Source organism: Salvia miltiorrhiza, chromosome 3, assembly GCF_028751815.1.
Source record: "Salvia miltiorrhiza cultivar Shanhuang (shh) chromosome 3, IMPLAD_Smil_shh, whole genome shotgun sequence".
NCBI classification, from domain to species: Eukaryota; Viridiplantae; Streptophyta; class Magnoliopsida; order Lamiales; family Lamiaceae; genus Salvia; species Salvia miltiorrhiza.
In genome coordinates, this window is record NC_080389.1 from 18662876 (window position 1) to 18679325 (window position 16450).

General features: G+C 37.8%; 1 protein-coding gene across 1 annotated transcript; it reads right to left on the reverse strand.

The window, feature by feature from the left end:
- Positions 1-8036: 8036 nt before the first annotated feature.
- LOC131017986 (putative wall-associated receptor kinase-like 16) lies at positions 8037-10757 on the reverse strand. The gene is made up of 3 exons (XM_057946749.1): positions 9735-10757; positions 9466-9645; positions 8037-9351 (listed from the first exon to the last, which is right to left on the reverse strand). The coding sequence occupies exons 1-3, from the start codon at positions 10639-10641 to the stop codon at positions 8144-8146; spliced, it is 2295 nt and encodes a 764-aa protein (XP_057802732.1). The 5' UTR covers positions 10642-10757; the 3' UTR covers positions 8037-8143.
- Positions 10758-16450: the final 5693 nt, after the last annotated feature.

Here is a 16450-nt window from a genome sequence, read left to right on the forward strand (position 1 = left end):
AACAAAGATGATATTTTGCAAGAAAAATTGAAGGAGGAAGAAGGAGTGAGTTGTGATGAATGAGGGAGGGAGAAGTATTATGTATAGAGAGAAAAGAAGAGAAAAAAAAAAAAAAAAAAAAAGAGGTCTCAAACGGCTAAAAGAGCCGTTGGAAAAAAAAAATCAAAATTAAAAATAAAAAAGCCGTTGGATTTTTTTTATTTGAGGCGCGTGCACAGCACGCGCCGCTCGAGTGCTACACGAGCACTCGAGTAATGCTCAAGTACAACCCCCCCCCCCCCCGCAATGCTCCTACACGATGGCAACGCTCTACTCGAGTAAGCCATCGAGTAGAGCGTTGCGGATGCTCTCACCACAACTTTGATGCGCTTCCATTTCCTTTTGGCCTGCTTCGCCTTCGGCTGGTCAACGTGGTATCTGCATACGCATATGAATTTCATGGACTGATGCGTTTACAATAAAAAAGCTAGAAAGAAAAATAGGGCAATATTTGTGTGATGTATGAATCGAGCTTGAGACTTAAGGTATGTTGTGTGGGTTATGCTGCTGTGAGTATCGAGTCTGGTGAGAGGTGGTAGAGAGCGGCGACGGCGGGGTAGAGCTTCTGCCATCGGCTACGAAGTCGAGTTAGGAAAGAGAGCGTTTGGCTGTGAGCCGGCAGACGGCGGCAGTGGCGTGAAGCTGCTGCTATCAGTCTAGCCAAGTAAGTGGGAGAGAGCTTGAGGGGCTGGAAATCGGGGATGGTGGCAGCGTATGGCTGCTGCTATCGGTTGGAGTTGAGAGAGAAGTGAGGCGGTTGACGGTGGCGTCACTGCTGCCGTCTGACCTTGTGAAAAGAGAGAGTAGATGTGGCGGTGGTACGGAGCTGCTGCCGCCGCTGAGTGAGGGTAGAAAGCGGCGCCGCCGCTTGAAAGACAGGCGGTGGTTGCGGCTGAAGAAGGAGATCTGAGGCAGGGGCCTTGTCGATGTGGTCGCTGACTCGCTGGGAGGAAGAGAGAGATCGAGGGAGGCAACATCGTCTCGCCGTCGTAAAGGAGTGTTAAAATGTAAAATTAAAATTGTAGTATTGCTTTTAGTAGTTAGTATTGTAGCTTAGTTAAAGTTGTTATTTCTCTTATTAGTTAGTGTTTTACACTTTTTACTAGCCTCTATATAGGTTTCCTTATTGCAAGTTTTGTGATAACTTTTCACAATGTAATTCAAGAGATTTTCCCCAATTTACTGTTTCTCTTCTTTTCTTCCGTATGTTTCAATTTCTTCAGTTTTTCAACAAGGAGGAAGGCGGAGAGACCGGTGGCGGCTCTTGGCTGCGATCGCCGGAGCCTTGAGCGAGCGAGAGAGGGAGAGATATGCTTGTGTGTGTGCCTGCGTTTTGAGTCTGAGAGGGAGAGAGATAGATTTGAGGGATGTAGAAGAATAAGGGTTGGGTTTTGGGCCTTAAATAGCTGGGCTGCTTTTTTTAAAAAAAAAATCAGTGGGCTGGGATTTTATCTTTTGTTCAGGCCCCTCTTTTATTTAATTGATTTGGACTTTTCTTAAAAGAAGAAAGGTTGGGCCCGAATTTAATCAAATTTGGGATGTATATATGTTTCTTAAAATGGGCTGCACTATTTCATTTAATTAGACTTTGATTTGAGTTTAATTATTTGTTTTAAAGAGTAATTTATATATTAAGTGTATTCACTTATTTTATGATTAAGTACGAAATCAACTATGCATTTGCATCATGATTTAAATTGGTTTTAATAAATTCAATTATTAAGGAAAAGACGAGCAAGGATATTGTTGGTGTCCTTAGCCGAAAATTTTAGTTTTCAATGTTAATAATCTAAACCCGACGTGATGGATCATGAATATTTAGCACACTCACTAAGAAATAAGATTAGCTTCACGAGACCTATTAAGAATAAAATTTCTTATAGACTTTGTGGACCAAAGGCATTAGCGTTGCTTTTTCGAGATGAGTTTATGTGATTATGATCTTCAGACTTGCCTAACCAGGCGGGCTTACTTTCCAAATGCATAGGGCTGAGCATAAATCGAACCGGATCGAAAAACCGACCGAATCGATCCTTTTTGGTTCGGTTCGGTTTTCGGTTTGATTTTTAGAGTAAAAAACCGATCATGTATCGGTTCGGTTTCGATTTTGGGATTTTGGTTCGGTTATGAACCGAACCGAACCGATACATGATATATATTATTTTTTCTATATTTTATATTACATTTACTAAATGTAAAACTAAAACCCTACCCTCCTTCCCCCCCAATTTTGAACTGTTGCGCCTCCCTTCTCCATTGAAACCCTACTCTCCTCCCTTCATCCCAAGTCCCAGCCGCGCCTCTATTCTCTAACCGGCGACCACCCGTGTCGCCTCCATTCCTCGCGCACGGAAGCACGAGCAGACCCGCCGGCCGCCCCCCGCCGCGTCTAACGTCTCCAACACGAGCCAGACGGCCTAGACCCGCCGTCCAGGACTCCAGATCGGCTTCTCCTCCGCCACTGAAGCCTGACGCAGTCACGCAGACCTCCCCCGCCACCTTTCTCCCCTCCTCCGAAAGGTAAATCGAATTTTTGTTGTTTTTTCGATTAAAAATTGATGATTGTTTTGGTCAGTTTTTTTTTTCGAATTTTTGGTGGTTGGTAAATCGAATGAATGCATAGATTGGGGGTCTGATTTGGGCAGATTTTTATATTTTTTTTTCGAATATTACAGGCTGTTTTTCAAAAAATTGGGCAGATTTACTGTTTTTTTGAAAAAAAATAAAAAATCGGTCGGTTCGGTAACCGACCGAAACCGATCGGTTTCGGCCGGTTCGGTTATGGTCGGTTTTCGGGCTCCAGGCGGTTCGGTTCGGTCCGTCTACTACCTATGTCGGTTCGGTTTCAATTTTTTGAAAATGGTTCGGTTCGGTTCGGTTTTGAACCGATGCTCAGCCCTACAAATGTATAATTGAATTATTAAACTCTCAATGTGTCATGAAATGCAAACTGTTTATCCAATAAAATGTTTTGTGCGCTTTGTTATGTTTAAGGCTCACAATTCATGGATCGATCGAGATTCTCTTCTGACCTAACACGTTGTTTGATAATTGTGTACACTTGTTAGTTGTTTCGGTGAGTTGATCTCCATCGGGCACTAATTCATATAAGAGGCATTATAAGGGTGCTTGGTTGGATGTGTTCCAGAGCATGTATCATATAAGGCCTGTCCGGGTAGCGCCCCGGTGTCAATTCAACTTATTTGAGTTACGTCTTCTGGGCAAGTATCATGGGAATAAGCGATTCGTCGGTGACTAAAAGGTCCGGGATTACAGCGAGTAACTAAACAGAATGTGACAATGGCGCCAATAAAATAAATGATTTTGCATGTTTAGAAGTACTTTTACTTTAATTTAAAACCTTCCAAGTCATGTTTTTAAATGATTGGATAAATTGTCTTTACGAAAATATGAAATGTTTCAGAAAATGTTTGCCCACTGAGTACATTAGTACTTAGCTCAAATTTTTTCAAATGTTCTTCTGATTGACTAGCTGATGCTGACGAGGTAGAGTTGAGGCTAGGGTTCAGCTTTCTATTTAGACTTTTGTTGTAGCAATAACTCTTATTCGTCTTTTGTTTTCTCAACTGAAGACTTTCATGTTACATTTCAAATGATATCTCTGATCGAACTTAGATTTTTAACTCCTAATTTTATGCTAATGAATTTTGGTTATCATAAGTATGAAACAAAACATATGATCCAAAGGGACGTAGCTCGACTTGTCATTTTATTATTCGGATTTCAACAATGTTTTTACCTTATTTATTTTTATGAATTGATTCCACTTAAATTATAATTATTCCATAAAAAATTGGAGTGTGACAAATCGAGTCTGAAAGTATTCTGCTTGACTCAACTTGGTTCAGATACAGCTCGATTTATAAATAAAAATTTAGAATATCCAACCAATTTTTACTCCAGTTTATGAATTATCAATTTTTTTTAAGGGAGATTATGGTCCAACTATTGTACCGTTGAAAAGTCTGTTTATAAATTTAGAATATCCAACCAACTTTTAGTCTAGTTTATGAATTATCAAAATATTATTTTTGGAGGTGGGTTATGGTCCAGCAGCCATTGAAAAGTCATTTGAGACATGTGTGTAATCTTTACTATATTAAAAAGTTAAGATTTTTTAAAATCAAATATAAATTGATTTGAATTGATTTGAAAATCGAGCCGCAGTTTAGTAGTTATAATAAAATTAAAGATTTATTTATAAATTATATATTTTCTTCTTATATCATTTTTTTCTAAAATTATGAAATTCAACTAATTGTAAAATATTTAATATACATATCAAATTAAAGATCACGATAAGAGCTTTAATTTGATAAATTTTATGTAATTATTTTATTTAAAATGTAAAAGTTATATTTATTTAAAGATTAAACTTTTTTTTTTTATAAAATTCTCTTACCTATCTAATGTTTTTTGAATAAATCTATTTTTTAAAAGAAAAAAAAATCTTTTCATAATATCAATTTTTATTATTGTAAATTCTTCTTTATTTTTCAATATTCAGTTCAAATATATTCAGCTAAAATTAATTAAAAGTTTGTTGCTTTCGCAAACCCAAATATATTGTGTAGAATGATCGAACAATTCACTCAACAATATGTAGACAATGGAATATTTTTATACTGCAATGTTAATTAATTGCAGTGTATATTCACTATAAAAATCCCTTTTACAATGAAGATATTTGCACCACTCAATAGAATCCCTCTAATTTAGTGGAGTTGAAAAGAAAAACAATCTCTTCTAATGCTATCAACTATGCTAGCAACAACTAGATTTTAATGAAGATAATCTATGAATGTCAAACATACAAACTTACCGACTAGCCCTAATAAACGAGTCTCCCACTCAAAGATTGTTAGACACACGAGTCTCCCACTCAATGTGTGTTTTGACCTAGATATCGTGTCTGATGTTTGAAAATTATCCTGCGACTCAACCCTTGTGTCTTTTGCTTGAATGAACTAGTAACATTTACATAGTGCTCAACTCCTATTTAAAGATGTAATACATGCTTAGTGGGCAAGAATATCATAGCTAAATTCGTGGGATATGGATGTGGCATGTGTAGTTTTTTTCAAGCCATAATATGCTTGTTGGTTAAGCAAAATAACGAGCATCCCTATAATTTAGGAAGACCAAGTTTTGCCTTTTGAAATCTCTTCTACTCCATCTTTCATGGTCGATTCATATCTTTGACAAAGTCTTTGATTGTATTTAATTCTCCTCCTTCACACTTTGAAGTTTTCGAAAATATATATGTAATTATATAACTATTAATTCTCTTTAGATAATATTTAATGAAAAAGATAAAATAAATGTATTAATTCATAAAATTAATGATTATATTATTAGAGGAATAATAACTCTAATGTTAATTTTTTTATTATATTTATAAATATAATAATTACGTTGTTATCAATTTTATATAAATATAAAAATATAAAAATATTTCTCAAGCATTGTAGGGGTACAAATACTAATTATCACTAAAGCAGAGGGCAAAAAGTATTGTTAACTGATAGAGCTATAGTATTTTACTAAAGTCTAGTGAATTTTTTTTTTATTTTTTTATTTAAATTAATTTTGAGTACTATTAAAGAAAAATGAAAAATTGAGATAGAAAATGGCCGCGTGCAATGTCCAGGAAGAAACGGTAAGGTCCATCGATAGAAACTTTCTGGCATTGTCAAATTGGGCCCTTCCGCACACTACCAACCAATTCAATTTAAAAGTCGTTTAAGTGATGTTCATTTAGAATATTTAGGCGTGTGGTCTGTGCTCAGTCACAGTCACAGTCACAGTCACAGTGTGTGCGTCTCTCCCATATTTCATGGACTTCTTCAAATAATATATACTCCTATTAAAGTTGCAGTTATTAATTTCTCATTATTATTATTTTGTGTTAAACCTTGTTATATTTTTGTAAATGTTATTTTTTCAATTGAAATATATAACTATAAGATTATTCAAATGATGATGTTATATTTAAATTGAAAATGATAGCATTTAAATAAATCAAGATTATTACAATTAAAAACAAAAAAAAAACAAACAAAATATTGACTCTATATTTACGTGTGGCCATGTTTCTAATTATAAGAATTGATCCATGGGATGATTGATTGAATAAGAGTGAATATTTTGTTTACTAGTGGCTATGTTTCTTGTATTTGTGAATCTGTATCGCAATTTCGGAAATAGATGTGAAAGTTCCATATTATAATTTAATATTTTTACATAATAATTGCGTTATGTTCTTGAATATTATTCCCTCCGCCTTTAAATAAGTATGAACTTTTTTGTTCACTTTTAAGTGTCATATTATAAAATTTTAAAATGAAATTAAGCTAAACTTCCAATTTCTACTCATGTTTTAATACTAAAATTAAATGTGTTAGTTTTAATAAAATGTTGAATGAGTGTATTGGCAGTGGAGAAAGTGATAAAGTAAGAATAAGAAATAAGGAGTTAGCGGTGGGGTGATGTCCAATTTTTAGGTTTTCTTTTTTCTTCAATAAATTTTTGATTCAGAGGTTGGGGTAGTGTCCAAAAATGACAAATGCACACTTTTGTAGGACGTACCAAAATAGAAAAGAAATGCACACTCTTATGGGACAGAGGAAGTAGTATTTACATTAATTGCTTAACAATTTACAGTGATTTGAAATATTAGTTTGTTAAATTTGTGTTAATTTTGTCTCATTTCTATTTCTTAGTTAATTTTCAATGGTTAAAGTATAAATTATGTACTGTTAATAATGAAAATTAGTTTATTTTTTTAGAATTAAGATGGAATAATTACTTTTTTCTATATAAAAAAAAAGCAAAGAAGTTATATGATTTCAATGTACTTATTGTTGAATTAATAGAATGTGAACAACTACTTGTAAGTGATTGAGTTATATTTCTAAGCCCATTAAGATTTTATTTGAACATAAAACTAAATGGCACGAAATGATTAAAAAAAAAAAAAAAAAGCTTAGCTCGAAGATGACCTTCGTACAAATATTTTCAGATGTCATACTTCAACAAATTTAGTTCCTCCCTCCAATGATAAATCTTGAATCAGTCCCTATTGATTGAGAAAGAAGACAGTTCCTCCCTCCACGATGTATTTAGAATTATTCTTTTTTTAACGTACATTATATAAAACAACGTGATTATATGCCTTACTAATTAAAAATTCCAAGGATTAAAAGTGGATAAAATGTACAGTTGATATAAAATTGATAGTTCAAGGTTTAAAAAATCATTTTCAATAGTTTAGGATATAATTGATAGTGCGAAAATAGTTTGGGGTTTAAAGTGATATTTACCCAAATTTTAATATTAAAGTTAAAAAAAATTAAAAGTATACGTATTAAATTATATTCAGTCTTGGCATGTGTACTTTTGTGTTGTATAATAGTAATTATTTAAAGATGGAGGGAGTACGTCGTATTATTACGCACAATGAATATGTAATAGAATCCAATGGTGTGTTTTATGGTCTTTGTTTAAGTCAAGCATCCTCTGGAAGCCCACTCTGTTTTATTTTTATTTTTTGGTAGCGAAAATGTGTTATATTATTATTTAGTTCCATGCTGATAATTGTGTGGTCATGTTATGTTGTAGAATATCTATGATAGCATTTTTGCTGTTTGCGTATCAGGCTAGAACATTGAATTTCATCCGAGATTTAAGAAAGGCCAAAACGATGCAACTTGCAAATCATGCTAAATTGAAGAAAAGCAAAGCAAGTTTTAATGCATTTTTTCATATTTTTTTAGATATATAAGTTCGAATTCCAAGAGAGCTTCTATAAGTTCCAGCATGCACATCAAATTAAATAGTGGCAAGTCATGAAAAAAAAAAACACACAACCCTACCCTTAATAGTTACTTTTCAAAAGCTCTCGATTGACGATTATCATGATATATATAAGCTTTCAAGTTTTACTTAAGATACAAAATTAAATTGGTACGCACAAAGAAAAAAATTACTGAATTTGTATTTCTCCCTTGAAAACTAATTACCACCTGAATATATATAATGATATGCATACATAAATGTCTTAACTTAAGCTAATCAAAGTTAATCATCTTCCTCCATTCATTGGTAAAAGAATATGATCTCTGGAGATACTATCATATCCCACACTTGAGCTGCTATCACCATTACCAAAGTGACTCATTCCATCATCATTTGGAAGCAAAAACTCCTTCTCTTCTTCATTCTCTACATTTATTCTTGCCCATGAGTGCTTGCCTCGCAGTATCAGCCCTTCGAGTTCCATTGCTACCTCCTTCATACTAGGCCTATCTTCGCCTCTCACGTTCAAGCACTCTTTCGCAAGCTTAGCAACTGCAGATATTTGCTCCATATTTGCCGAACCCACTATTTTATCATCAACAATTTCAAACAAAAGGTCCTGTTTTAGTACAGAAAGGAAATAGTTGGCTAAACTCTTCTCCTCTACTGGCCTATCAAAACTCAATGCCCTCCGCCCCGTGACTAGCTCCAAGAGGACTACTCCGAAGCTATAAACATCGCTCTTCTCTGTCAGCTGGTTCGTCTGCATGTATTCCGGGTCGAGGTATCCAAAAGTCCCTTGCACCATAGTGGAAAGCTGCGCGAGATCAATAGGAACCAACTTTGAAGCTCCAAAATCTGCAACCTTTGCTGTGAAAGTATGGTCTAAAAGGATGTTGTCCGTCTTGACATCCCTATGTATGATCGGAGTAGCCGCTGAAGAGTGCAGATACGAGAGGACCCCTGCAGTTTCTGCAGCAATCTTCAGACGCGTGTTCCAATCAAGAGCACGAGCTTTAGCCTCGTTGTGCAGGTGTGAGGAAAGGGTGCCATTGGTGATGAACTCGTAAACTAGATGGGGAACATCGGTTTCGAGGCAGCAACCAAGCAGCTTAACTACATTCCTGTGGTTGATTTGAGACAGAATGAAGACCTCGTTGATGAACTGCTCGATTTGGGTGGGATCAACTCTTATAGACCTCTTGATTGCAACTGTTCTTCTGTCTGCTAACACGCCTTTGTAGACGGTGCCAAACCCGCCTTGACCAATGATCATACTGTTGTGGAAGTTGTTGGTGGCCTTTTCTAGCTCTGATGAGCTGAAAATCGTCACCATCTCCGGTGAGGCTTCTCTCCTCGCTAGTTTCTCTTGCAACATAGGCCCTCCGTTTTGAAGGAAGAGTTTTCGCTTGGTCTTATTCTGTGATCTTCTCTTGAGTTCCAAGTGGATGAAAATGATAGCAAGTAGTAGGGCAATGACCCCAGAGGCAACTCCTGTTTGTTTGTTTCAAAAAGGCAGAATTAATCGAATTTGCTTATGTCTATGTATTGTTGAGAAGAGGAAGATTAGAACATGCATAGAAAATTAATAAATCCAAGAATATTAACCAATCACGACATAAGGAGTCTTCATATCCTGCTTCTTTGGGTCAACCTTCTCCTTGCAGCCATCATCACCTATTCCATCACCATTGTATTCCTCAGGACAAGAACAAGTGTAATTCCCTTGTGTATTTATGCAGGACGCATACTTGCTGCAATTATTTTGAGTCTTGCATTCATCAATATCTGCAAACAGTAGCAGTTCATGATGATCATGATTCATGATTCATGAATGATAATTAGTAAATGACAGACAGAATTAGTATTTGTAATACCTATACATCCATGGTGAAGGTAAGGATTTCCTTCAAATCCGTCGTTGCAACGACAGCGATAACCATAGCCGTTTTGCGGATTGTCGCAAATAGAGTTTGCACTCACGCAAGCATAGCCGGTAGTGTTGGTCCCGGCCAGCTCCTCGCACGTCTGATTCCCAACGACCCAATCAACAACCATAGGAAGGGTGTCAATGCTGTATAAGTTTTTGAGATTCTCCTTAGAAAAATTGAAGGCAGTCTGCTCAGCAACAAAGGCATAACTGCAGTTGTTGAAGTCCCAAACATCGGTATAGTTGGAATAACTATCCGCCTCAACTTCCACCCTCCACAAATCTCGGGGGATGGGAGTCTGGCAACAACCCATGCCGGCACACTCCCCTTCCGTGAGATCAGCCTCGCTACTGCACATGGCGGTGCAGCCCGTCTTGAAGCTGCGGCCGAGCCTACTGATCCCGGAAACAAAGGCCAAGGCGTTACACCCCACGATAGTGAACTTATTCGCAGTATTATTCACCGTGAAATATGTAGGGAGCTCTATCCACGTACTGAAGTTCAAAGCACGTGAACCGTTGCTATAATAGCAATCATACGCTACGGACTGCAGCAATTTGATCTGGCCGTGGGTGGATATGTTTGTGATCTCGATTGACGAGTCCTCCCAGAAGAGCTTTGGGGGATCGATGGCTGTGTGGTTGCAGGTGACCCTGAAATTGCTGCTCATGCTGCACTCCTCTGTGGTGCCGAAAGGGAATGGGATGCTTATATCACCGCAATGATCGCTGCAGTTTAGCTTAGCTAAGGGGAAATTCTGTGATGAGAGTAGTAGTGTTGGAGTGGAGGCCAAGATGAAGATGATGAGCAGAATTGAGGCCTGCATATTGTTGAATTTCTCAAATACCATCATTCTGATTTCTGATAAACCAACGACTCAATATATAGAAAGTGTAGACATAATTTGTGTGAAGTGAAGTCAATGGACGTCGTCGGAGTCTTTCACATAGTTGTCCATTTGCAGCGTCATAAGAGGCGGCCGCGTTGGATTCCTGTCACAAAATTTAAAGATATTTTGTTTTTCAAGTATATATTTATTAATTTGATACCAACAATTTTAAAATAAAAATTATTTAAATACCACAATTTATTAAATGAGAATTGAAACGAGAAAGAATATGATTCATAATTATCACTACAAAAAAACGCAATTCGCTGGCACATTTAACGACGCCGAGAAATTTGTTTGTTATGTTTTCGGCCTTAACGACGGATTGTCAATGTACTAGTCATTATATATATAATAATTTTGAATTTTTTTAAATATTTGGCTGTTGGTTCAGCATTAATATAGAATCATTTATTTATTTATTTATTTAAGTAATACTAGTGTGTAATTGTAATAAATAAAATAATATTTATATTAAAGAAATGAATTTATTTTGTAAATAACGATTTACTATTTGTTCTCATCGAAAAAAATGTAAAGTAACATTTGTTAAATATCCACACATATTTATATTTATAAATATAATTTATCACAATAATTGGTTATCCGTCTCAACAGAGACTCGAATATTAAAGAATAAACACTCATATACAAAATTAAGATATTATAAATTAGAAAAAAAAAATCATGTAAACATGTTGATAAAATGTTCGTACTCGTAAAAAATGTATGTTACTCATACCCAGATAATTTTAATAACAAAAACATTTAAAATTAGAGAAAATTCCACGAAGACATGTTGATAAATATTCTTATCCGTCTAAAATATATATACTCGTACTCGTCCCAATTTTGATTAGTTACACGAACTCATCTAATTTTATAAATATAAGCTGTTACATTTTAAAATATTTATTCCCGTTTATAATTTATTAACTCATACTAATCTCAAATTCAATTAAAAAATATTTTTATATTCATTCATGTCTCAATCTCTTATAGTAATATCCGCTACTTAAATAATATACTTCCTTCGTCACCCAAATAACTTTCTATCTTTCTTTTTTGGGTCGTCCCACAAATAAGTTCCTATCAATTTTGGGACACTATTCCACCACTAATAATATCCCATTTATTCTTGTTTTTCATCTTTTTGTTACTTTCAATACTAATTATAAGACTATCTTTATCAACAACCCATCTTAATCTAACTTTTTAATAAAAAGAATATTTTCTATTATGTTTGATCAATAACCTACTTCAATTTAAAATATATTTTATTATACTATTATTTATTGTTATACATATTTTAGGCGCAGCTCTGCCCCAGAGCACTGTTCAGCGTAGCCTTGCCCTAGAACGTTGCTCAGCGCAACCCTGCCTCGGAACGCTGTTCAGCGCTGCTCAGTACAGCCCTGCCCCGGAGCGCTGCTGCGCGCAGCTCTGCCCCGGAGCGTTGCTCAGCACAGCCCTGCCCCGGAGCGCTGTGCAGCGCAGCTATGCCCGCAACGTTGTAGAGCGCTGCTCTGCAAAGTTAGAAACTCAAGAAGTGGATATCGTTCTGGGAAGATCTGCAGTCCGGATAGGTAGTGGGGGTGTTTGTGGCGACGGCATATAACCGGCCATGTAGCTACCCTTGCTGCTTACCTGTGGTTAATGTCTCTTCGGTTTGTGAGTTTGAGGATGGTTAGTTTCTGGGGACGACGTCTGACCGGCCGAAACTTTTTGCCTCTGGTTTTATTCCTTCGGGGTGTTCTCGGTAGTGGGGTGCTTACGGCGACGGAATATAACCGGCCGGGTAGCTACCCTTTCTGTTTTCTTCAAGGGGTTGGTTGGGTTGTGGGTTATAGGGTGCTTACGGCGACGACGTATAACCGGCCGTGTAGCTTCCCTTCTTTTGGTCTGGGCTCGTTTGAGGTTTGCAGAATTTTGGCGACGGCGTCTCACTGGCCTTTTTGCCTTCCGAGCTGTTTGGGTTTTGGTTTTCGTGGGGTTAGAGCCAGGATTGTTTGGGGACGATGGTTAGGCCGGAGTTTCGGAAACTTTCTCTTCCGCTCTTTCCTTCTTGCTTTTTGGTCTTGTAGACGAGTATTCTTTTTCCTTTTTACGGTTTTTCCCTTTGGATTTTCCGTAAAAAAGTTTTAATGAGGCTCGGCCCTTAGTCTGCTTTTTTTGTGCTTTCAAGGGTTTTTTTAGGTTTTTTTCTTTTCTTTTTTAATAAAATCGCAGTTTAATAATAATTGACATGTCATGATAATAAGAGAGAGAATGAATTGTTTAAGGTTGGTCTGTGCACTATGCACATGACCGGTTATTCATTATTTTATATTTTGTCTTTTTATTTTTATAATTTTTTTGTATTTTACTTACAACTTTTGACAACCGGTTGTGAATAATTGTAGTCTAACAATTTTTCACCACTTTTAATGCACTCCACAACTTTGTCTTAAAACCTGTGTCTCTCCCTCTTAGAAAGTTATTTGGGAGACATAGGGAGTATTAATAATCTCAATAGTTACTACCACAAGATTAAAAATGTACTACAATATTATATGAAGTATTAAAACAATATCGACTAAACAATATTATTATATATTAATATATTGCATATAATATGTATTAATAACATGCAATTATGGGATATACTTTCGATTTTGGAAAAAAAGCATGACGTTCTCTCTAAACCCTAGCGACGCCCTAACCCTACTTTTCTGATCCTGCTGCCGTCGCTCTTCCGGCCATGACGACGACGCCGAACTCGCCGGCTCGCAACAGCCTTAACCTGCCGGTTGTTTTCACGAATTTTGAACAACGTCCGTTGAATAAAGACAAGCAAGTTGCTAATCTTCCGAACAACAAGCCACCTGGGGCTACTGGTACCTCGCGACAGGAGGTGCCGTTGGGATTGCCTCATGAGCAACGCCCGTCGTATGCTAGGGTCACTAGACCTAATACGAATCGACGTCCGGATCTCTCAGCGCATAAGTTCCAAGCGCTCAGACCTATTCGACATGGGGAACATGGAACTCTGGTCGTGCCTCGCGATCTGCAAGAGTATCAGTTGAATAAGTTCAAACATGCCTTGATTGGGAGATTGATCTTAAATAAAGGAGACAAGCCGAGGCAATCTCGTGAATTAAAGGAGGAACTTCAGTCATTATGGAAGATTTCTTCACCGTGGCAACTAATGTCCATGGGAAAAGGATTTTATACCATTAAATTTCAATCTCAGGAAGACAAAGCGGTGGCTAAGGCTCATATGGTTTGGGATTTGTCTGTCGGATCTCTGAGGCTCCGTGAATAGGTTCGATATTTCGATCCTTACAAGGAGTCGTCCTCTCTTACACAAGTTTGGGTCAGGATTTACTATCTTCCTGTGGAATTCTGGCATCCCGAAGTTATCTCGGGTATCGGACGTTGGCTCGGGCAACCTCTTAAAATTGATGGTACCTCTATGACAGATGATGTTGCTCACTTTGTCAGAATTTTAGTAGAAATCGATTTGGCTCAACCGCTGCCTGAAACATTCACGGTGGATGGAGGGGACAGATCTTTTGGTGTTGAATTCTCGTATGAATTTTTGCCTACTTTTTGCACTCAATGTAAAATCACCGGACATGCGGTTGATAAGTGTCGTAGAGGGGCCAGGATTCAACAACCCAAAGCGGGGAACAAGAAAACGGAAACAAAGCATCAAGAGTGGATTGATGTGGGAAAGTCTGATGATCAATCGCTTGCTCGTAGCAATAGATTCGAGGTGCTGAATGAGAGGGAGGCAGATTCGGAAACTCAGCCTCGGTTGGAACAGTTGGTGCAGGCGGGTGTTCAATCACCGGTGCGATCGGATATTAATACCAAAGAGAAACAGATTGCTGCTGAACAAAATGAAAAGAAGGAAGCTGATAAACATGTGGAGTTGGAGATTCACGATCCAAGTTCTGCTCATATGGGAAATAACCTCCCATCGGGTCCTGATATGTTGGAGGAGATTTGCAATAGGAGTGGTTCGGGTACTGAGAAGAAGAACGATTCACAGCAGGTGGATGGGGAAGTGGTTACAATTTTGGACCATTCCTCGGATGAAGATAATGGTACAGAGGTTTTGGAGGAAAGAGTGGAAATTGCTAAAGAAATTCTGACAGACAAGGCTAGTATGAAGGATGAGGATACGGACCTGAAAGCCCTAGCTTTGGAGAATCACATAAAAGTTGCGAAGTTTCAACATTCGGAGGCTTCTTCGCAACCGCAAGCGACCAGGCGTGGAAGGGGTCGGCCACGGAAACAAGAACAGTTGGCGCGTAACCACAATTTGGCTTTGTTACAACAAGAGGAAAATATTAAAAGCAGGCTTCGTAAATCGGTGGAGGCGGGTCATAATCCCACCGATTACGTCATTGATTACAGCAATTCGGCATGCATGCGCACTATGGATAACGTGGTTAACAAGCGCTGGGCTGATGAAGTGGAGTTGGAGGAGCGCCACTCCACTCAATCTATTAATCCATGAATTTTCTCGTCTGGAACGTCCGTGGTTTAACGGACGAATCAAAGAGGATGCTCAAGGAACATTGCTCCTCTTTCTCTCCCATTATTCTAGGTTTGATTGAGCCTAAGACTAGGATTCACAAAGTTCGTCAGAGCTTTTGGAGGTCGATCAATATGATTCCCCGGCATCAAAATTGTAGAACTCCCCGTCGACCTAATATTTGGTTTCTTACTCACCCCTCGGTGAATGTTACGATCATCTTTTCTTCTGAGCAAGCTGTTGTTGCAGATTGTGTTTGGATTGACCATAGTTTCCGGGTTGCTGTAGTTCATGGGGCTAATGATCTTGTTACACGTCGGCAGCTTTGGTGTGAGCTCCTGAATTTCGTGGACGGGAATACTATTTTTATTGGTGACTTTAATGCTGTCACAGGAGCTCATGAGCGCATTAGTCTGGTTGCGCCCAACAGAACTTCCTGTCGCGAGTTCAGTGATTTTATTGCAGCTTTGGGCTTTATTGACTCTCCTTCGTCTGGACTTCGTTTCACCTGGTCTGGTCGCAGGTTCTTCCCCAAGCATGTTGAATCGCGTTTAGATAGAGCGCTTTTTTCTAATGGTTTCGCGGAGATGTGGGATGATATTGTTGTTCATGCTTTGCCCAGAATGACTTCGGATCATGCACCTCTGGTTTTGTAATGTCGTGCGAGTTCTCCTCCAACTAGGCGTACTTTTAAGTTCCTTAATATGTGGGTTTTTCATCCGGATTTTCAGAACCTCGTCACTACGTCGTGGAGTGGTCAGGTGGATACTCGTTGTCCAATCTACAATGTTATGTTCAAGCTTCGACGTCTCAGAGGTGATCTTCGTCAGTGGAACAGGAATGTCTTCGGCAATGTTGATACTCAGATCAAGGAGAAACAAGATGATTTGCTTGGGATTCAGCAGAGGATCTCGAATTATGGCTATTCTGATCTGATTTTTGATGAAGAAATTACGGCTCAGGCGCGGCTGAGCACTCTCTTGGACAGAAAGAATAGTCTCTTGCAGCAGAAAAGCAGAGCGACTTGGCTTACTGATGGAGACCGTAACTCGGCTTTCTTTCATCGACTTATTAAGTTTCGGAAGCCAAGGCAGTACATTCAACATCTCAGAATCGGGGAGAGGATTTCTTATAACAGGGACGAAATTCAATGTCATATCATTGATTTTTTCTCCAATCTTTTTAAGGAAGAACAGCCACGAGTGATTGATCGAACTATGCTGGAAGCTATCATTGATCATTCTATCA